We start from the raw sequence: 22,054 nt of genomic DNA on the forward strand, positions 1-22,054 counted from the left end.
TGCCTGGCCTGCCCTATTTCTTGTCAGAAAAATGAAAAAGAGTGGGGGACTGTGTTCTGGTTGTCATGGGCTCAAGCTTCCCTGCTGGGAGAGCTGAGGCTGAGTGCTGAGCATGAGCTTGGGTGTCAGTAGGTTTGTCTGTGATGGGATACTGACAATGCAGGCATACCTAACAGAAGTAGGAGAAATATCCTTGGATTCTGAACAATTCTGTTACAAAAAAATTCATGTTACTCATATTGCCTACGTGTTTGCATCTGGACACCATGAGTTTCTCTTGACAGTTTTTCTAACCTATAAATATTGCTTTATATTCCCACACTGATGCTGTTTTTCAACCAAGATAAGTGCTTTTAAGTAATTGAACGTTTCTGTTGGGTACGTAAAACACTGTGACTGTTCAGGCTGTAAAACATTATTGTAGAATAATCTTATTTATTTATAAAACCAGCAAAATTTTGGAAATTGGCTTTGAAATAGGGAAGAAAAGTAGTTTTAGGACATAAAATGTAATTGATTCTCCCTCTATTTCCAGGTACTGCCACTGGAAAACAGAATGAAGGACACAACACGTTTCCCACAGGCATTGAACATTGGGATGGGAATAGTCATGACCTTGTATATCTCACTAGCCACTCTGGGATATCTGCGGTTTGGGGATGAAGTCAAAGGCAGCATAACTTTAAACTTGCCACAAGATAAATGGTAAGTGTGCATGTGACTTAAAAGCAGTAATCTACAAGGCATGAATGTTGCAAAGATTATTCCGTGCCTCAGTGCTGTCAGGCTTATAATTGATAGATGCTCAGACTTACAATGTATGTACTGTGTCTGTGCCTTCTGCATTAGAGCTATGGTCCTAGCCAGAAATTTCTTGTGTATTAAAAGGACTTGAATATGGAGACAGATCAATGATCTTTATTATAAATTATTCCATCTCTAGCAGAAGCTAGTTCCTGGACTGTTCAAGGGGAGAATATGCAGTTTGCAACCAACTATAACACAGTTCTGAAAACAGCTACTTTTACCTTGGATATCCTGGTAATATCGTGCCCTTTTTTAGTGTAATTGCTGAGTTTAGCAGGTAAACAACTGGGATGTAAGACACCAAAGCTGAATGGATTTGTAGTTCAAGTGCAAGTTCATGGATAACACATAATAATGGCTTCCTATCAGGAAAGTGAAGCTTATGCTTGCCAGTGTCTCAAGGATATTATAATTTTTCTTTAGCTTTTTTTTTTTATGCTGCGAGAACTCCACATGTCACATGCTAAAGAAGCACTGAAGACAATTTCAGCTGGTGCACTGTTTGTTCTGTATCTGTCTATGGATGGATATATATACTGTAACTATTAATTTAAAGATAACTCTAAATTTTTTTAGTACTTTTATGTCTGATGGGCCTAAAATTAGGCATATCAGCAGTGCACAAGTATTAAAACTGAAAAGTATTTTAATGTTTTCATTCTAATCAAATAATGCGTTACAGGTTATGTGCTTGCATCTACTTGTTCAATGTCTGTTGTGGCAGCTTATTGAAGTAGTGAAATCTCAAATTATGTGGGGAAAAAAACCCTGCTTTAATGAACTGAGTGCTGACTCGATTTTTACTCTTTGAAAAAGAGGAGAACATGTGTAAAGAAAGTTCTTAATTTTTAGGTGTTACTTTTTCACTTTTTCTTCCTTTTCATTCCTTGGAGTCAGTATGAGCCATGCATTTTTAATATTTTTGTTTAATTGCCTGTCTGATTCCAGTGTTTAATACATGAAAGTATAATAAAATGGGTCTTGAAGGATGAATTTTTTTGATTGCTAGAATTTTCATCTGTTACTTGTTTACTTGTTTGTTTTTATATTACTGTTGTAAAAACTGAGATTTGTCCCTCAATTTTTTTCCATTTTATGGGAAGTTTTTTTGGTTTGTTTTTTTGAGCTTTGGGAGGTTTTGTTTTCCTGTTTTACCTGTGGTTCTGGGTTTTGGAGATATTGCTCAATATATATTTGTATTCTTTCGTTGTACATAGATACATGAGAAGTTTAGCAAGACCAAGTGCAAGGCAAGGCAATCGCAAGCATAAATACAAACTGGTCAGAGAATGGATTGAGACTAGCCCTGGGGAGAAAGTCTAGAGGGTGTTTATGGAGAAAAAGCTGAACATGACCTGGCAATGTGTGCTCACAGCCCAGAAAACCAGCTGTGTCCTGGGCTGCCCCAGAAGCAGTGTGGCTTGCAGGTTGAGGGAGGTGATCCTCCCCCTCTATGCTGCTCTTGTGAGACCCCACCAGGAGTGCTGCATCCAGCTCTGGGGTCCTCAGCACAAGAAAGATACTGACCTGTTGGAACAAGGCCAGAGGAGAACCTAAAATAATCATAGGGCTGGAGCACCTCTCCTATGACATGCTGAGGAAGCTGGGGCTGTTCAGTCTGGAGAAGGCACTAGGGAGACCTTAGACCACCTTCCAGTACCTGAAGGGGGCTTACAAGAGCGCTGGAGAGGGACATTTTGCAAGGGCATGTAGTGATAAGACAAGGGGGAATGTCTTTAAATTAAAGGAGGGCAGGTTTAGATTAGATATTAGGAAGAAATTATTTGCTATAAGGGTGGTGAGATACTGGAAGAGGTTGCGCAGAGAAACTGTGGATTCCCCATCCCTGGAGGTGTGGACGACCAGGCTGGATGGGACTCTGAGTAACATGATCTAGTGGAAGGTGACCCTACTCATGGCAGGGGGGTTGGAAGTAGATGATCTTTGAGGTTCCTTCCAATCCAAACCATTCTCTGATTCTGTGACATTAGAAAAATCCAGGAATATACAAATATTTAATGCATCCATTCTGTCTGTGTGATGCATCTGAAAGGGAAAATACTTCTATTTCGAATATTACATGGCAGTGCTTGTTGTTTGTAAGATTAGTGAAAAGTTTGTTTTAAATGGTAGCACTGGGTTTATTTGTGCCTTAAGAGAAGTGCTCTTAAAAAAACAGGAGTGAGAGGAATGTGGAATAGGGTAACATTGCTACCCACTGTCGCTTTTTATTGCACTCGTGCAAGTAACACGATGAACTTTATTCTGCATCCCTGCTGTCTAACAGAGCTATTCACATATGAGTTTTCAAGTAGCTCTTGGCTACAGTGCAGATGTGATGATGATGTTTATCCTGATAGCTTTGCAGGACTAATGCATAGAAAGAGATAATAAAAGAGATGGAAACTGGTGCTCTAAAGGGTAGAAAATTGGCATTTTAAGTGTAATAACCTCAAAGCTACTCAGGGCACATATCTACAGTTAACAAAGTCATCTGTTTTTGTCTTACCCTGGATAGTACCCCAGAGCAGCAAACAAAATTTGGAGAAGCAGCTCATGGGTGCACCCAGGGGTTGTGATGTACGATGCTGTTGCTGTTCAGTACTGTGGGTCTACCTAATACAATACTGAGGGGCAAGAGGTTGCAATCACTGTGCTAACAAAACAAATTTCCAGTGAACAGTATTTTGGTATTTGGTCCTCACATAAAAAGCCAGTAAGTTGCCAGTTTGTACTAGAGAAATGCAAGGAGCAGGGGAGGTTTTTATAAGAAGATGGTCATGCAAAAGAGCCTGGAATGTACCTAAGCAGTGAGACTTGGCTTATGTGTTTCATTCCAGCTGGACAACCCCTGCTTAAAAATAAGCCTTTCCTGGTAAAGAAAGTTAAATTAGAATTCTGCTGCTTTCTGAGTTTTATTTGATGTCCTTGCAGATGAATTGACTGGAAGGCATGCACAGGCCCTAGACTGGTTAAGTGCTTAAGTTTAATTTAAATAGAAGACTGCTCATGTTCTTAAAATCATCCTGCTAGATTAGTGCTTTTGGAGGAACCACTTAGTGCAGTTCTAGTTTAGATGCTGTTTGATAGTACAAATTATCACTCAGCATAATATATTACTTAGAATATATTGAAAATGGACTTTAAGAGTAGTTTTCAGCTTGTTTTTGCTGATCTTTTACAACTCTTTTCTGGAATCAAAGAATTCTGGTTTATTTCATAAGTAGCATTTCTATTTTACATACAATTAGCTGCTTGGAATCTTAGTAATTATTGTCATGTGACCATCAGTTTGAACCAAGTCCTGCAGTATTTGCAAATGTAGATTATGGAAAATTGTGCTTTAGTACTTGGTAGTGTCCTTGGTCTGGGTCTCATAAAATCATAGAATGGTTTGGGTTGGAGAGGACCTTTAAAGATTATGTGTTCCAACTGCCCTGCTGTGAGCAGAGACATCTTTCACCAGACCAGGTTGCTCCAAGCTCTGTCCAACCTGGCCTTGAATGCTTCCAGGGATGGGGCATCCACAGCTTCTCTGGGCAACCTGTGCCCGTGGCTCACCACCCTCATTGCAAAAATTTTCTTCTTTGCCCATGGTTAGTTTGTCATCTTCTTGAGGCTGAATATGGAGGTTCTTTTCACCACCTGTTCTTTGTTAAGACATCAGTGAGTCTTTGTGCAACAGTTCCCTGACAGTGAATCCCAAAGGTTAACTACCATACAAACACTACTGTATATTGAAGTTCAACGAGGCTTTACATGGTACTAGTTAAAATGAAAGCTTAGTGTAATTAATTCCCGTATTGGTTCTAACTGTATTGTTATGCAAGTTTTGTTACAGTACTTGCCAATGTTTCTACCCTTAAAAGAGGTACAATGAAATGTCAAATGGAGAATTGAAAAGAGGTTTAGCACATATGATTTAAATTTTTATTAAAAGGTAGCCTAAGAAGCTGTCTTTATCTGATTGGAGTATAATATTAAATTACTAGTAAAATCACCTCAATGATATAAAAATTGTTTTCTAATTTGGAAGGTTTTAATCCTTGTAGATCTATAGAAAATTAGTTAGTGTAAGGGAGACACTCTGAACAACTGTGTATTTAAAGTTTTGAATCCTGTTTTTGAGTATCTTTTAAAAATTGTTTTTGTAAAGGTTTGGGATGGTGTGAAGCCTGAGGATTAGAATTGTGGGTAGGGGGTCAGTTTTTCTATTTTTAATTGGCTAAAATCCATCTAAGCTTCTGGAATAAGGACAGTCATGCAGAGTTGATAGAAAAGTGACTCTTTTTTCCTTGAAATTTCTAAAAAGAAGTGTGTCACAAAAGCTGTGGCTTCTAAACTAGCTACACCATTATGTCACCACAGAAATTGATATAATAGTTTTTTTATCCATTTGAATATGCCTTTGGGGCTTCACTGAGTTGTTTACAGTGGTGGTCAAACCTTTGTTACAGATATTCTAGAACCTATTAGTCAAAATGTATTTTTAGTTGAAGCATATTTTTCTTTTTTCCCTCATATCATAGAATGTATATATATATAAAAAATATATATATACATACATATATATAAAATAATTACTTCTGTATATTTGTTCATCTAAAAAAAAAACCCTTATTGGTTTGTTAGCAGTCTTTTAGTATCATAAAAAATGGAAAACTTGATGATCTAGCTTGTAGCTGTGAGATGAGAAACACCTAAGACTGAGCTGAAAGGGCTATTCAAGTTCACCAGCGGTTCACCACTCCAGTGTTCAAAACCATTACTGACTGTGTGTTCAACACATCCTTCAAAATGTTGAAGGAAGGATGATGGAGGCATCCTGTTGTTGTGGTGAAGAGCTGAGCTGTATGGATACAAATTTTGCCATGTTGTGCCATTTGGCCACAGGACAAGGGGCCAAAAGCAGTCGTGGCTGGGCTTTATTTACTTGTACAGATACAGACTGTGACACTCAAAGAGGAAACACTTTGAGTGACCCCTGCCAGGCTTTGAGAGATACAGAGATGAAGATCCTACTTGTTCTTTCCCTACCCTTGCTTCTGTTTTTTCTTTTCTTACTTATGCATGTTACCTTTGCTTCAGTTCAATCTCTCTTTAAGGACTGAAGCAAAAAAGAAAAATGTTGTTTATGAGAAATATTCCCTTGCTCATTTGTGAACACACAATACTCCATGACAAATGAACCAAACCCTTACCCAAAGTTTTAATAATGTCCTTAGTTGCATTCTTAGAAAGAAAATCATGTGAAGAGACTCATAATTTCTATCAGTTGACTGCAAGCAGACCTATGACAAATGCTTGTAGTTTATGCAGCATGGATTTAAACTGCATCTAAATTTAAAACTGTTGGTAGTGTGAATAATTCTTTGTCACTTGTTTACTCAGCCACACGTAGCAGTGATAAGAGTGTCTGCACTTCCCGTTTCTTGAAGATTTACTCTAGTTAGCTTATCTTCTGCAGTTTCTTAGGCCGTTGTAATGTAACATTTGTGTTTGCTGGGGGAAAAATATTTTTCAAATATATATATATTTAGGTTTAGTGCCATTGGCAAGCTGATTTTTTTATGAAGAGTTTACAACTTACGTGAATGTGTGTAAATGTTTCCAATAGGTTATATCAGTCCGTAAAAATGCTGTACTCCTTTGGGATTTTTGTGACCTATTCGATTCAATTCTATGTCCCTGCGGAGATTCTCATTCCAGTTGTCACTTCCAGAGTGAAGCAGAAGTGGAAGTTACTCAGTGAGCTTGTGGTGAGAGCACTATTAGTCTGCTCAACTTGTAAGTATGTGCAGAACATCCATAAAAAAATCTTGCTGTTACATTTTGTTGGGACTTACTTATTTAAATGTATGTTTTGTTGTTTATTTTTCCAGAGGCTAGCAATCCTGAAATTTTGCTTCAACAATTCACTATATTTTGACTTACATGAACAAAGGAATCTAATACTGTATTTGTATTTTAACCACACTTTTATAGGTGTGACAAATTATTTGACAACCATATCTTTTGCCAGTAATACCCTAAAGCTGCCAACTTGAACTTTTATTTGAAAAAAAAAATTATTTTTTTAAGTGAGACACACATTGCTGATACATGTCAATGTTTATCTATTGATCTGCAGTACCTGCTTGTCATGTAGAAATCCTTTCTCTGTTTTGTTGATCTGAGGATGAAGCCTAAAGGTGTGTTGGTCTGTATCCATTAAATTGCACTGACAAACATGGATGCCTGGTCACAAGAGTTCATGAAGGGAGACTTATTTTAGGTGATAATGCTCCAAAGTAGTTTTGCATCTCTGTCCTCACTGCCTATTACTCCTGTTGTTTCTCTTGCTTGTCCCCTAATCTTTCCATCCCTCCTATAAGCTCATTGAGATACCACAGATGCTAGTAGAAGTCAGCAGTGCTCATGGAATGGTGAGTATGGTCTCATCTAGGAATCAATACTTCTGAAGATAATAAACTGTGGAGGAAGTTAACTCTGTCTTTACAGCTCCCACCTGAAGTGCTTGAATAACACAGGATGCTTTTCTAAAGGATGTTATAAAAAAATTGCTTCTAGTACAAAGTTGACCTCTCTACCATGTGTGCTGAAATGAGCTGTTATTACCTTAAAAACAATCAAAACTGCTAAACAAGCAAAAAAATGCTAAACCTTGTTTTTTAGGGAAAATGTTGATTAAAGAGAAGAGTTTTGGTTTGTTGTCTCAGTTCTCTTGGTGAATGCTGACCAGTAGCTCATGTGCTGGATGACAGCTAAGAATTGTTGTCCAAGAAAACTTGAACATCTAGTGAGACCTTCTTAAGGTCAAGCCAGTTGAGAAAATCTGGCTTATTTTTCTATCAGTGGGATTTAATTGCTACAGTAAGCAAAGGCAAATACCATCAATCTAATAAATTGCTGCTCTGAAAATACATCTGCTATGTGGAATTGAAAAAAACCAACAAACAAACCCCAAAGGTTTTCTTGAGTAATGAAGTACATATCTCCTGAAGCACCACATAATCTGTGTTCCGCTTCAAGTGATCAAGGTGTTAAGATTTTAGATTGAAGATATATGAATAGCTCCTGTAATACCTGAGTCATCTATATCAGAATGCTTCAAGGTCCAAAATGCTTTTTTATTGTCTCTCTGAGAGATCATTAGTAAGATCTCCAGTCCTCACTGTACCTTCAACTTCCACTCACTCTCTATTGCCCTTTATGTGCCCCTTATCACCTGCCCTGGTAATGGTACCACAACAGATTTGAAAAGCTAAGAATCTTGTAGATCCAAACTCTTGTTTACCGCCAGAGGTTTTAAGAGTTTATCAGTGAAAGATATTTTCATGTATGTGTGTAATGAGAAGAACCAGTGGTGAATAGGCTTAAAGGCGCATTATACATGACTTCATGATATTCAGCCATAGTATTTTGTGGGTTTTTTGGCCTTTTTAATTACTGAGTAGCCTGGAAAGAGAAAACTGGGGAAGTCTCCAAGAAAAGAAAGTAGAAAAACAAAGAAAATTTGTTATATATATATAAAGATATATTTATATAAAATATACAGCTATCTATATAAAGATATAACATTAGAATCCTACATATTTGTTTCTTTGAAAAAAATGTGTAATAAAATTGGACCTGTTTTATACCATTGAAACTTACCTGTGATATGAATCTCTAAAATGGACCTGCTGAAGTGCTACAGATTACTGGGATATTTGAGGATTGTTTGCTGCAAGACACAGAAAAGTAAAATTAAAAGTTTGCTCTTAAATGTTGGATATTTGCCAGGCTGTTCTGTGATATATTTTTCCTAGTTGTTGTTTCAGGATTTTTTCAAGGGGTTTCTACAAATTGTATGTATACAGTATCTATAATACCTTTTCACCAACATTTGTATAAGCTCCCATGCTTACATTCGCCTTCTCTTCATCATTTTTCATCAAAGCACTGGTTTTATACAAAATTGATTTAAATAGCTTCACTTTTCACTTAGTTTCACTTTGTCTAAGTGCAGAACACAGTTCCTAAAATGATTCAGAAAGCATTTCTTTAATGGAAAGTAAAAATCCAAAACCTTTTCAATTGAATTTTAGAAATTAAGTGGTTTTGATATTGGTGACGGAATATGTTGTAATGTCTGGACCATTCAGAGGTCATACACTGATTAAAGGGACTCTGCTTGCTTGAAAATAATTCTCTGAGAATAGAAGCTTCAGCTGTGTTGCTATTAATGCATTAGCTTTTTAAGAGAAGACTTGAAAAATCAGTTATTACTGATTTTTTGGGCTTTTGCATTACTCAAATTATGTAATGATTTTATTGTTACAGTATATACAAAACTTTGTTGGGAAAAAGCCTTCAGGCTTGAGACGGAGAGGAATGTACCCATCCCTTGGGAAGTTCATGTTTGGGCTGAGTGGTTGTTGCTCTGGAAGTAGGTCAGTCTTGGCTCGCTGAGCCATTCTCAGGGAGCAGTGAGATCATGTGGACTCTTTCTAGGCAGAATTGGTGGTTAAAAGTATTCAAAAGACTGCTTTTACCATATCGGAAAGGAAGTTACAAAAGGTTTAAGAACAATGTTCACAGTAGCTGTCTGAATTTTCACATCTGTTCTTAGCATCTTCTTCCAGGCTGTGCCACTCTCTATTATTCAAAGTAGAAGCAAATATTTTTGCTGAGACAGTACTAGATTGGCAAAAGCATGCTTTTCCTTTGATTATCCCCTTGCCAGTACTTTTTGGGCAAGGACACAGTGAGTGCAAATGATTTGGCAGAGTTTGTTCCTACTGCTTTTGTCCCGTCCTCCAATTTACTGTTAAAATAGCATGTCAGTATTGCATGGGTCAGATACTTTTGAATTTTAAGGAAAAGATGGGAAACTGACAGTTTCCATATTGTTTGATTTTGGATTTCACTGTATAGGGTGTAGCAAGTTAGAAGATCCCACCATACTGAATAAATCTTGCCACTAAGCCATTGTTTTCCAAACTGAGATGAGCACCTTTGCACTGAGTGGAGTGATGTGCTAGGCTTGTATTAAAAGTCCAGCCTAGAGCTGGAGACTGGGTTTGGTAGCTGTTGAAAGCAGGTGGGGAGGTAGACTTGTAGCTAACTAGGCAGAAATAGGATTGAAAGTTGGACTAAGCATCACTGTACTGGGCAAAGTTAGAAATTAGGAACACATACAAGTAGAAGGAATAGGACAAGAGCCACCATGGGATTTGGAAAGTGCTGAGAACAGATATGCAAGTCTAGTATTTTGTGGATGCTCACGAGCTGCCTTTGGATTGTGCTTAGAAGTTCATCACTACAGGATTGCTCCATGTAGGTGCCAAAGGATCTCCAGCAGCTGTCTGTCTTTTGGTCTCTGCCTGGTGACTTGCCAGTTTTGTCCTGTGGTGTGTCAGTTCAGCTCACTGTGTTAGTTACAGACACTCCTTTTAATACATAAGAGGACAGAAAATCTATCTGATTGTGCTCAGAAAACCACATCCTTGTGGTTGCTGTAGGTTCTGTTACTGTTGCATATGCATTTTTATATGAACTGTAAGTGCTTTACATTTCTTTTTCTCACAGGTTTTTGCTTAGTGTTTGTGGTATTTGAATGTCAAATAACTTCAGTACTTTGAAATATTTGTCAGGGTGGAATTTTTATGATGTTGAAAGTATTTACCCTGATTTTACATATTTAAAACATATGTCACAAAAGTACTTTAGATCTGTGTTTGCTGCATCTACTTCGGTAAAGACTGGGCATCAAACACATGGTTCAGCCCTTAGCCTGTTACCTCATAGGATTGTGGCTCCAGCACATTGGGATTAACTATTAAAGTGTGAAACTTTTTTAGTTTACTTCTAAAGGAACTGGACCATCCTGGATGAATTTATTAAAGATTTGTAAATATCATTGCACAGAATGATATGTTTTGAGAGGCCAGCTTGCCTGGGTAACCAAATAAGTTCTGTTTAGCGCATTGCTTGAAATAAACTGCCATTGTATCATGAAAGCTTTTTACTCTCCCTTGCTTATCTGGTACTGACATCATGGTGACTCCAGGAGGGGGGAGTTTGGAGAGGTTTTGTTAAGCTTAAGCAATTAATTCTCCTTGGTTACCAGCTTCAAAATACGCTGAGCACTTGGAGATCGAGAGAAGATCTGCCAAGCATTACTCAGTATTGATGCTAAATGACATCAAACATTCACTTCTGTTGAAGTGAAATGTTGCAGTAAAAATTGTGGTTAAACAGTTTAGGATGGGGCAAGACTGCAAGTGTCTAGTGGAATGGAAATGTAAATATCTCATTTACTGTCTGGCAAAGGCTTACTCATGTCTTTTGACCAAAGGGCACTGAAATTAAATGTTCTTGCTGGATGTGTTGGAAGCAGTATGGAAAAAAAAAAGGCAGTATTGAGAAAATATCCTTGAAGAAGTAAAGGAATAAAATAGAAAAGAACAATTTAAGCATTACTTTCATTTTTAAACAGTAAGTTGTGTTTGATTTATTAAAGATAGTAGTAAAAGAATTTTTTTTTTTGCGGATTGGTAAAATCTGCTGAAGAACATCAGAAAATATAATGGAGAAAACCAGAGTCAAGCATTATAGTATCTTTCATCCGCATGAGAAGTATAGATTATTATTTTTAATAGCTTAATTTAGGACTGTATTCCTGTAGCCAAGGTTCTCCTGTTAAAATGAAAATGAAGAAATATTGCATTTGCATATGGATGTGGAGATACCTTTGAATTGTCAATTGTTTTGATTATTAACTTGAAATGAAAGAAATTTAATTGAAGGGCTAATCCAGCTGAGCATGAATGGAGCTGTTAGTGAGCTGCTTGTGATTAACTCTGAGCTTAGTGTGTAATTTTACCAAGAAAAGAATAAATGCATTATTCAGTTGAATTTATCAATTACACTTTTCTAAATATTTCCCCATTTTAACTGTACCTGGTTTTAGGAAAGAACAGTTCTTCTTGCTGAACAATTAGACACAAGATAAGATGATATTTACCAGATGTCTTACACTGATTAATGACATTGTGCCAATAAAATACCTGCTTAGAGGAGCTGCAGGAGAGGTAACATGAGGGAGTTTTAAGATCTATATAGATAGGATAAAGTGATAATCATTTTTGCAGAAGTGGCTTATGTATCAGTTTTTAGACATAGATTTTTTTTTTAATAAGAGTTTGTTCATTTTAAAGGGTAGTATTAATGACAGAAAAATTGAATAGATAAATTTGTGAATTAAGAAACTTCCAGATGGGATTTAAAATAATTGCGTGGACTGCTAAGAGGCCCCTCAAAGTGGTCTTAAACACGAAGTATTTGTTTATGAATTGTCCAAGGAATAAAATGAAATATTTGATTAATTCAGTTAATTTTTTTCCAGTATGTAGTGTTTTTTTGGTTTTGTTTTGGGTTTTTTTGTTGGTTTGTTGTTTTTTTTTTTTTTGATGCAGGTAGCTGGTGAGCATAATTCTTACTTCCTAGTAGAAGATCCTGTGCTGTGGTTTTGAGACATGAGAATAGGTATCATTGTGTGGTTTTTGGACATATCCTGAGGTATGAGAAATAGTTTTGTAAAATCAGTTTCTTTCTACCTTTTTGAGTCTCTCTCCAAGAGGAATAAATCTCTTAACTTCAGGGTTATATCCTGATTATGATTCCTTTCTTTTGAGATGCCATATGAATTTTGTCATATCTTAAGAGTAGCTGTTGGTGTAGACATCGATTTATGTACATATAATAGCTAATATTCTTTTTAATAGTCCAAATGTTATTTTTTAACCTGATTTTAATATATGGATACCAGATGTCTATGGTTTATAATTAACGGTTAGATGTTGTGGATTATTTAAATGGTGCTAGAAGTGTTTCTTATTGCTGGTTGTTCTAGAGATGTTAACTTGTGAATATATTTCCTAGATGTAACCCTACTGACCAGCAGAATGGTCTAATGTTAGTATTCATCATTACAAATTCTTATATTTTAAAAGCCTTATATAGAAAGTTAAGCTGGGAAGTAAATTCCTGAAAAGTTAAAGCAAGTCCTACTTTATCTGTTTTGGGTTTTTTAATTACTTCAGTGTAGGCTGGATTTCTTTCTGTTCAAGTGTTAATTAAAGTTCTGTGACTAAATTTAGATTTTGAAATGCAACTCTTTTGCAAAAAATTTTGTGGACAGGAAGAAAAGTATGGGCTTAAATACCTCACTGGAGATATTCAAGAACTGTCTGGATGCAATCCTGTGCAATGTGCTCTAGAATGGCCCTTCTTGAGCAGGGAGGTTGGATCAGATAACCTACTGTGGTCCCTTCCAACCTGACCCATTCTGTAACTCTGATTCTGTGATTTGTGATTAAGGTGAAAAATGGAAAATTTTGAAAGATTTGTAATAAGAAAATTTAAAATATCCATAATAACTTTGTCATCAAATTTTTTTGCTTTTTCTTTTTGAGACGTTTGTTTCATTATTTACAAAAAAAAATCAAGAACTAAGTAGTTTAGCAGTGCATTTATGTATTCTGAAGCAGTTAGTCCTATTCTGGGGCATTACTTATTTTAGATTTTTTAAAATTATTTTAATTATTAATATTTTTAAAAACAATGTATGATTCCTTTTTGCAGTCTCCTTTGCAAGTTGTATTCATTTATGGTGAAGTGCAAGTTGGAGATTCATAGTACCACTTACAGTGTACACCTACATGTCAGTCCGTGCTCTGAAGTCATGCATGACATATGTTGCAAAGTACTGTGTGGGTTTGGACTCATCTAGTTTAGCTTGCAGGACTCTGTATTTCTACACCTGCAATGGTCATGCCAACTAGACTCCTTGTAAGGAGCAGAGAGGAACACATGCTTGGAAGGGCACAATTTGTCTGATATAGTTTATGTATTTGCTTCGGGACAAGTTGAACTGGGCCAAAGAAGTGCTTATTTTCTTCTCTGGCGTGTTTGAAGGAATAGATGTGAGAAACATATCTAGCATTTGATATGATGAATCATTTGCAGGAAGAGTGAGGTGATGCTGAATATGATGCTCAGTAACCTGCAGTTCAATCCCATTTTCCCTTTCTAATAATAATTTTAAGACTAATCAAGCCTGCTTTTATTTTTTTGTTCCACTTTTTTTTCCATGTGTGCTTGCAAATATAATGAAGGATGATATGAAAATTCTTTGTCCAAATAACAGATAAATATATATATTTTTATATATATATTCTCTAGCTCATGGAAAGCAAACTTTATATTTGTAATATTTCAATAATTCATGCATTTGTGTCTCTCCATTATTTCAGCCCATTATATCTTTATGAATGAACTGGCTTAGAAGAGGAAGTTATTATTGGGTTTCTTCTTAAATGTCGTACACGAGCCAGTGATTTTCTGTCATGCTTATTGAGTGGAGCAGCTATTTTTGTATGTACCCCTTATACATTTTGCATCTATCCAGTACTCCATGTCTTGAAATTTCCTTAAAGATCCGAAGATTCCTAAGGGGAAAGTAAAGGATTCGGCAGATGGAAAACACCAGTTTCTTAGTGCACAGTTAGGAGGAAATAGATAACGATGGTTGGCATTTTAAAAATCTCCCTATTTTTTCCAGGGGATTGGCATATGTCTTCCTTCCTCCTTTTTGATGTGCAATAACACAGAGGGGAAAAGGTATATTGAGTTAATGGGAATGCCAAAAGTAATAGCATGCCATACTTTGCTTAGTTGGTTAATCTGAGTTGAATGTTATTGAATATTTATCTGTACTTTTTCACTTGATAAGGTGCATCAGTGTAGACGTTGTAATAATGAGCAACATTGATTTACAGTTACAGAAGGTCTAAAGAACCTGTGCCACAAGAGACATCCCATTCTCTTTTTAGTTCTTATATTTTCAACATCATGTTCAAGGATTCATTAGTTTGTTCTTTCCTGTTGCATCCCTTAAACTTTTTTCCATCTATTTTTTTTTTAACTGGGAAGTTTTCCTAGACCTGCACTGTGACCCCAGACCTTTGTCCTGGCACAACCAGAAGAGCTGTGTTCTAGAGTTTAGGAGATAGTGGTAGAAAGAGGAATATCTTTACAATATGTTTTTATGATACATGAATCAAATTAACATCTCACTGCTTACAAATGTAGAATATCTTTCTCTTCTCTGTGGTTTTCTTTATCCCACCATAGCATAGCAAGTGAATGGAATATATTGTCTTTTGACTTGCAGTAATTGCTCACCGATAAAGCTGTTCTGTAATGCGTCAAAATAAAAATTCTGTGTCTTGATCTTTGAAGTTAAAATATGTTCTTTATTTCACATGGGGTGTTGTGGCGAGGTTATCTGGACTGTAGTTTTTCCTTTGGTAAAAAATATCTTGAATCAAGTTGCTGTCCTAATAAACTAGTATGAACCTCCTTACTGAAGACTACTTGCTTTAAAGTCAGGTTTCCAAAGGAATTAAGTGTATACAATTGTTCCATCAACATACACTCCATGAGTAGCTCTGTCTTTGCTGGATTAACATCACATTTTTGTTCTTCGGCACAACTCGGCTCTACTTCTGTGAATGACTGCTTTTTCACTCCACTCACTGGTATGTGCCCATGATCTTGCTAGTTACATCCTCCTTTCAGATCTCAACTATTTTTTTGAAAAGCCACTCAGTCTCTTAGTCTGTGTTTATCCACTGTTTATCCAGTAACCAGAAACTTGTTATTTTGTAATTTTGCTGCATTTATTTTATTTTTTTTCTTTTTTATTTGTCTGCCTTTCCCTTTATTTTATGCTTTAATTGTCAGACATTATTAATCTGTAATATCAGACAACAAACCAGAGGATTATTAGTATAAATGCATAAAATGAACTATTACTATTATGACAAGTAATCCACTTGACACAATATATTCCAGATCTAAAGTCTAAGTGGTTTGGTCAAGAGAGCTGCAATTATGTGGTTTATGTTTCCTTTCATTATCCCTATTTGATAGCTGCAGACTATATTTCTTTCTGGAATATGGAGGCAAAATAATTGCAAATGCTTACTGCAAAGTGCACCACTGAGAATATGGCAGGAGTTTAATTTTAAGACCTGATACTTAGACATGTAGACTAAGCTATAAGAATTTATTGTTCAGTTAAATGTACATTTTAAGTGTATGTGGAGTGTGTTTTAACATTTTGATCTTGTTTCAAGGTCGCTATCTAGATTTACTGATTTTGTGGAAGTGTCCAGTAGAGTTTCGGTTGCAGAAGCACAGATTCTAGATTTATTACTCTTGGCAAAACAGGGTAATAATTTTGGAACTCATTGCATAAATTAAAGCTCCGTCTGTACAGTGAACTAATTTTTTAACATTCAATTAAAAATAATATTTAATAAGATAAAAAGAAATTGCAAGGCAGCTAGCTGAGGTTAAGGGAAGGTTAAAGTATCATGAATGAAAACCAAAATTTTTCATTTTTGTGGCTGTTGAGCTGGATATCTAAGATCTAATTATTATTCAGCTTTGTGCCAAATAAACTGTGGATTAGTGATAAATTAATCTGCCTTTTGAGAATACAACAGTTTGATGTGGTAGTATGAGAAACTGTGAATTACTTGGCAATGTTAACATTTCTTCAGTAGGAGAAAAAGGACCAGAATCCTTTGTGGTTTGGGTCTTGCCAGGTATATTTCCATGAGTCACTGTTTTAGAAACGACTCTTTATAGCTTTTTTAAATTGCTAGAAGGAACTACTGTCCCGTGTAACTCTGGTGGTGTCTGCTTCCAAGTGGAGAAAAATACTTGAAGTGTCAGGCATATCCATCTGGATTACAAAGATAAATCTAGTGAGTTACTATCCTTGCTCTTTTGTTTATGTATTTAAAAATTTTCCTTTTTTTGTGTTGTTGTTTAGCTTTTAACTGCCATTCTTGCTTACCTTTTGTCCGCTAGGTTTAAGGATCCTTTCTTAGCACGTGTTTTGTTTCATATGTTAATGCAAGCAGGCTATAATTAAATTACAGTTGGTGTATTCTTTTATAAACTAAAAAAGACTGAGTGTAGGAAGCATTTTCCAATACTTCATGTTAAAGATAATATTTTTTTAATATAGAGTATAAAGGAGTGCTAACAATCATACAATCTCTTTCACATCTGTCAAAAAAACCCAATTTTCAATACAGAGCAATAACTTTCCTACTTTTATATTACTCTTTTATGTTTATGACCAGGTTATTACCATCTGTTGGTGACAATTACTGAAGAGCATTGTAGAATCATGGAATGGTTTGGCTTGGAAGGGACCTTAATGATCATCTAGTTCCAACCCCCCTGCCATGGCAGGGAAACCTTCCACTAGACCAAGTTGCTCCAAGCCCCATCTAACCTGGCCTTGATGTTTCATCCTCCAGGGATGGAACATTCACAACTTCTCTGGGCAACCTGTTCTAGTACTTCACCACCCTCGCAGTGAATAGTTGCTTCCTAATCTAAATCTACCTTGTTTTAGTTTAAAACCATCACCTCATTCTATTACTCCAGGCCCTTGAAAAAAAGTCCCTCTTCAGCTTTCTTGTAAGCCCCTTTTAGGTACTGGAAGATGCTATAATATCTCCCTTCTCTTCTCCGTCAAGAGGAAAGTAGTTTAAATTGTGCTTACAGTAGTGCTGGGCTTAAAAGTATGCATGGTAGAAGAACTTAGAAGAACTTGGTAAGGAATCTTGGAGTTGTTGTCAAGACACTTCTGAAACCATGAGCTCAGTATCCACTGGCAGAGAAGAGGCCAGTGAAATTGTCAGAAAGCAAGACAAAGGGCATTGTTTTGTTGACAGATAAAACTTGACTTTCTATGGCTTTAAGTGTCAGTGTAGTTCTGGTCTCTGTGTTTTGAACAGGATGTACTGGATTGAGAGAGTATGTGGAGAAAAACAAGTGTTCTCTGACTTCAGCCGACATTCAGCTCTGTGGGATTCAGTTCCTTATTAACATATGCTGGTAAATATATCTGACTTTAAATCTTGGCAAAAAAACCCAAACAAATAAAAAATCCCCCAACCAACCAACCAACCAAAAAAACCCACCAAAAAAACCCAGTACCCCATGGTACTCTTATAATCTTTACTGACAATTATCAGAGGAGTAAGAAGATAACTTATTATTTTAATTTATGTTTTCATTCTGTACGTAGTTGTTGTGTTTTGTTTTTTCGTCAGTAGGTGGTTGAACCCCAAGGAAAAGAACAGCATAGTTATTAAATGGTCTGTATATGCATAACTTTGAGTGTTCTGTTCTTGCAGTGAGAGAGCTGGAATGACAATAATCACAATAAAAATAAACACACAAATTATTATGAGTAATTGTTTTAGCTCAATTAACTGTCATTCTGTATAACATAAAATTACAGGGGGTAAGCACAATAGAAATAATTGCTATGATTAAATACAAACAAAGTGCTTGATAGCAAAGTAAAGCAAGAATACATTGTTACTGCTTTGGTTGCCAAAGTGCAGGGTAGCATTTTAAATTCACAAAAGATGATCAGTCTTCAACTTCATTGTGACAAAGGACTGAGTATAATAAATATTGTGATACATTTTCTCAAAAACATCTTGGGTCCTGTGTGTCTTGATTTTGCAACTTACATCTAAAAGCCATGAACCAAATAGCATTCATGGAGTGAGTTCAAGATCAGTTCTCAATGCTGTTTATTACCCATCTCATCCTTAGCCTTCCAGGCAAGGTTATACTTCCACTTGTTATTGAAGGTCCTCTCTTGGATAAAAAGTAATAGGAGAAGTTATTGCTAACTTTATTGTATGTTACTTATTCAGCTGTCTCTTGGAATAGCTACACTTTGCAAGTGAATATCCTAGAAAAACTTGTATGTTTATGTTCAGCATAGTTCACCTGAAGCTGATTTTCTGTGTGTTGCGTTAGCAAACACTAGACACACTGAATCTCTTTTGATGCTTCAGAGAAAACTGGAGGAGTTTCTGTTTAGGATATCATTAATATTTGCTGGTTTATGTTTTGAAAAGGCTTAGCATTTCCATAAAGCTGCCTGCTGGTTTATGTACAGCTATAAAGTTATCCCACAAGCTGAGAATCAAAATAATTTTCTCTAATAACATCCCTGTGAAAAAAAATTGCAAAATGCATTATGCAACAAAACAGACTATTACATATATTCAGGTATATGCCTGTGTGTTTCTTATGCAGACCACAAAACTTTAGAGAGAGAAGATCTATGAATCAGACCCAGCCACTCTGGTATAAAGTCAGGTTCATTGAGTCTCACACAGCAGTAAGAGTAGGTGATCATTTGTTATACTATAGGCTATAGTGTATACAGTAAGACTAGAAATCACCAAAATAATGGCTGGAATCAAAAGCATACATAATAGCTAAAATCCTAGTTAACCTTTTCCCTTGATTGGTGGCAAGTTGCATAGCAGTGTTTCATGCACTAAAGTGCCAAGGCACTTCATGAAGTAAATGTATTTCTCCTACCTTCAGACTACTTTCCTGTGACCTGCTTAAAATATCTATCATATTTATACTAATAAATTTCAATAAAAACTGTTGCTGAGATACCTATAACAATCTTTTTATCTGACACTGGAGAATTTGGATGATGCATGTATTAATATATATATGTTTGTATATATGTAGGCATGTATAAAAGAGAAAAAAAATAAAGTTAGATAATAGGGAATAAAGATGTCTAACGTATTTGAAGTTGTGAAAAAAACCCATGTGATTTCAGTTTCATCATTACCATCTAAATGAATACCCATGGCTTTTCTTTTTGTCAGCCAAAGACAATTTATGATACCTCTGTCCTTTCACAAATTCTTTGTACTTGAAAATGGTACAGTGTTAATAGATATTTTACAATGGATACTGCAAAGATTATTTTAAAGAAAAATTGTAAATAGTAAAAATAAGTCAATATTGTATATTAATAACTGGGGGAGTTGTGCCATCTGAAAGATGCAACCAGGATTGGTAAGTACATTAAACTGTAAAGTGTGATGAACGGTAAAGTATGTACCATTATAAATGGTAATTTATGTATGAATGAACTATATGTTTTCTGCATAGAAAAAAATATGAATCCCTGTTCATAAAGACCTTTGGTCTCTACAGAAAACAAGAAGAACAGGCAAGGAAACACATGGTGTGGTGGTTTGGGCTAGGCCTTCCTTGGTGACCAGTTTGTAACCAAGGAAGGGTCCAGATTTACCCAGTATTCCCTACGATTTTTACGTAAGCTGGGATATAAGAAGAAAGGAGGAGAGGCTTTCGTTCTCTTTCCTTCCGGCGGCTTGGAGGTGCAGGTTCCCTGCTGTTGAGTCTGCCGTGTTGGGGAGCGAGGCCTGGTTGGGCCTTGTCGACCTTGGGAGACAGAGGTTGCCGGTGATCGTTCCGGAGCGACCCTCGGTTGTCCCAGGAGAGTAGTGAGCTATTTCTTTGCTAACTCTTTTAGTGGATAGATATTGGGCTGCTAATTGGGATATTTATATATATATAATATTTTGGTTTTGTTCCTTTTTCCCTTCCCCCTTTCCTTTCCCTTATTTTTAATTGTATATAAGTGTAAATATATTTATATATCTCACTTTGGTTGTCTCTCTCTCCCGTTTCGGGTTTTCTTTCGTTTTTTCTCCCTCTTCTCCCTGAGGTTTGAGGGGGGGGAACTCTGGTGGTAAGGTTTGGAGACTTGGCAGGGAGCCAGCTTCAAACCATATCACATGGTTAAGTAACTATCCCACAGTTGTTCATCAAAGACTGGAATTTCTCTGTGTACTGTTAGCATAGTCAGTTCATGGAGAAATTCCCAGCTATTGTGTATGTGGATAATGTAGGAAATACTTTGAGGAAAATGGATTGAGAAGTATATTTTCTGCTTCTTTAGTCTTCACAATTCAGAGTGCAGCTCTGCTGCATGCCACCGGCCCGTGACAGAGCTTCTTCAAAGGTGGTGTGTGAGGTTAAAGTGGAATTCTAAAATTTACTTTAAAAAATCTACTTATGGGCAGAGTCCATAAGACATGTCCCTTGTTTGTGGCAGTTTCTTGGTTGAATCAGGAATCATTGAAAATCCTGATACTGTGTCTCTCGTGTATGCACTTCAGGTAACTCTGAAAGTAGAGGATCTTGAAGAGACTTTGTAGAAACTGGTAGTTGAAAATATAAGCAAAGAAAGATAGTGTGTATTTTGGAGAGCTGGATAAGGCACATGAGGTGTCAGTAAGTGCTTGAAGAATCACTTCAGTTTTCTGTGACTGTGAAAGAGTAACTCCTGCATGGGGTTATTGAACATTAGGAAAGTACTATCTGGGTTTTGATGCAATTCAGTGTACCACAGGAAATAGAAAGATAAGAATTCTACCATCGCTCTTCTTTTCTGCATGAAAACACCTGCTCTTTTAAAAAAGCTGTTACACTTTGATTGTCCTCTCCTTTGAACTCATGCTGTGATCTCCAGTGTTACCTGGGCTATTAAACATTTCAACTGGCTGCTTGTATGTATTGAGAGGGCTTGGGAGATACTGTGCTTGTATGTCCTTTCAAGGTCTCTTTTATTACCAATTTCTCTATTTGTTTTACCTTTTTCTCATCACGAAGTTCATTTGTTTGAAATCCCTACACTGTGTGACAGTGTTAAATACTTAATTTCCTTCTTGTGCATAGAACCATGGAAAATTGGAGTTTCACGTAAGTGAAATAGTTTCCTAATATAAAATTTGAGTTTCCTAACATAAAAATTCAATGTTTTCTAAAATATTCCACCATAAATGCTGTTAAAATAAAGAAGCATGGGGAAAAGTAATTTTGAAGGATAGAGACTGTTTTAGTATTTATAGGTGTTTTACTTGCAGAAATATTGACTGAATCATTGGTAATAACAACAACATGTTTTGAGAGCATGAGAATTTAGAAAACCAGACATTTTCAGTTTTTATATCTGAACAATTGTTCCATCTTTAATACCTGTAGGTTTACAAAATGTAACTTAACTCTTTTTTGCCTTTCTCCATTTTGATAGAAGTCCTTCTGTGTTGATTTACTCTTGTACTGGGGTATTTTTGAGCAGGGGGTACTGTTAAATTTTGGAGTAAGGGAATTGACTAAAGTGTTTAAGCTTTTGCTTATAGATGAATGGGAACTTTTTGACATTGATAATTTCAATATGTAGTTAGTTATTTTTGAACTCTAAGGTTGCAGTAGAATCTAGGGACTTGCTCAAAGTGAAAGACCAATGGAT

The 22,054-nt window shown here is 36.1% G+C and overlaps 1 protein-coding gene across 4 annotated transcripts in view; it reads left to right on the plus strand.

Moving 5' to 3' along the window:
- Window positions 1–22,054, plus strand: part of SLC36A4 (solute carrier family 36 member 4) — a 96,093-nt gene that overhangs the window by 40,075 nt on the left and 33,964 nt on the right. For 3 of the 4 annotated variants that reach the window (XM_051780537.1, XM_051780539.1, XM_051780541.1), the window contains 2 exons: window positions 536–705; window positions 6,425–6,594. In XM_051780537.1, the coding sequence (XP_051636497.1) occupies window positions 536–705; window positions 6,425–6,594 (340 nt within the window). Of the gene's footprint in view, window positions 1–535; window positions 706–6,424; window positions 6,595–6,689; window positions 8,191–22,054 lie in introns of those variants that run through there. The other variant, XM_051780540.1, reaches the window with a different exon arrangement.

Source organism: Manacus candei, unplaced genomic scaffold, assembly GCF_025592945.1.
Source record: "Manacus candei isolate 608988 ecotype Guabito, Panama unplaced genomic scaffold, ASM2559294v1 h1tg000014l, whole genome shotgun sequence".
Taxonomy (NCBI): Eukaryota; Metazoa; Chordata; class Aves; order Passeriformes; family Pipridae; genus Manacus; species Manacus candei.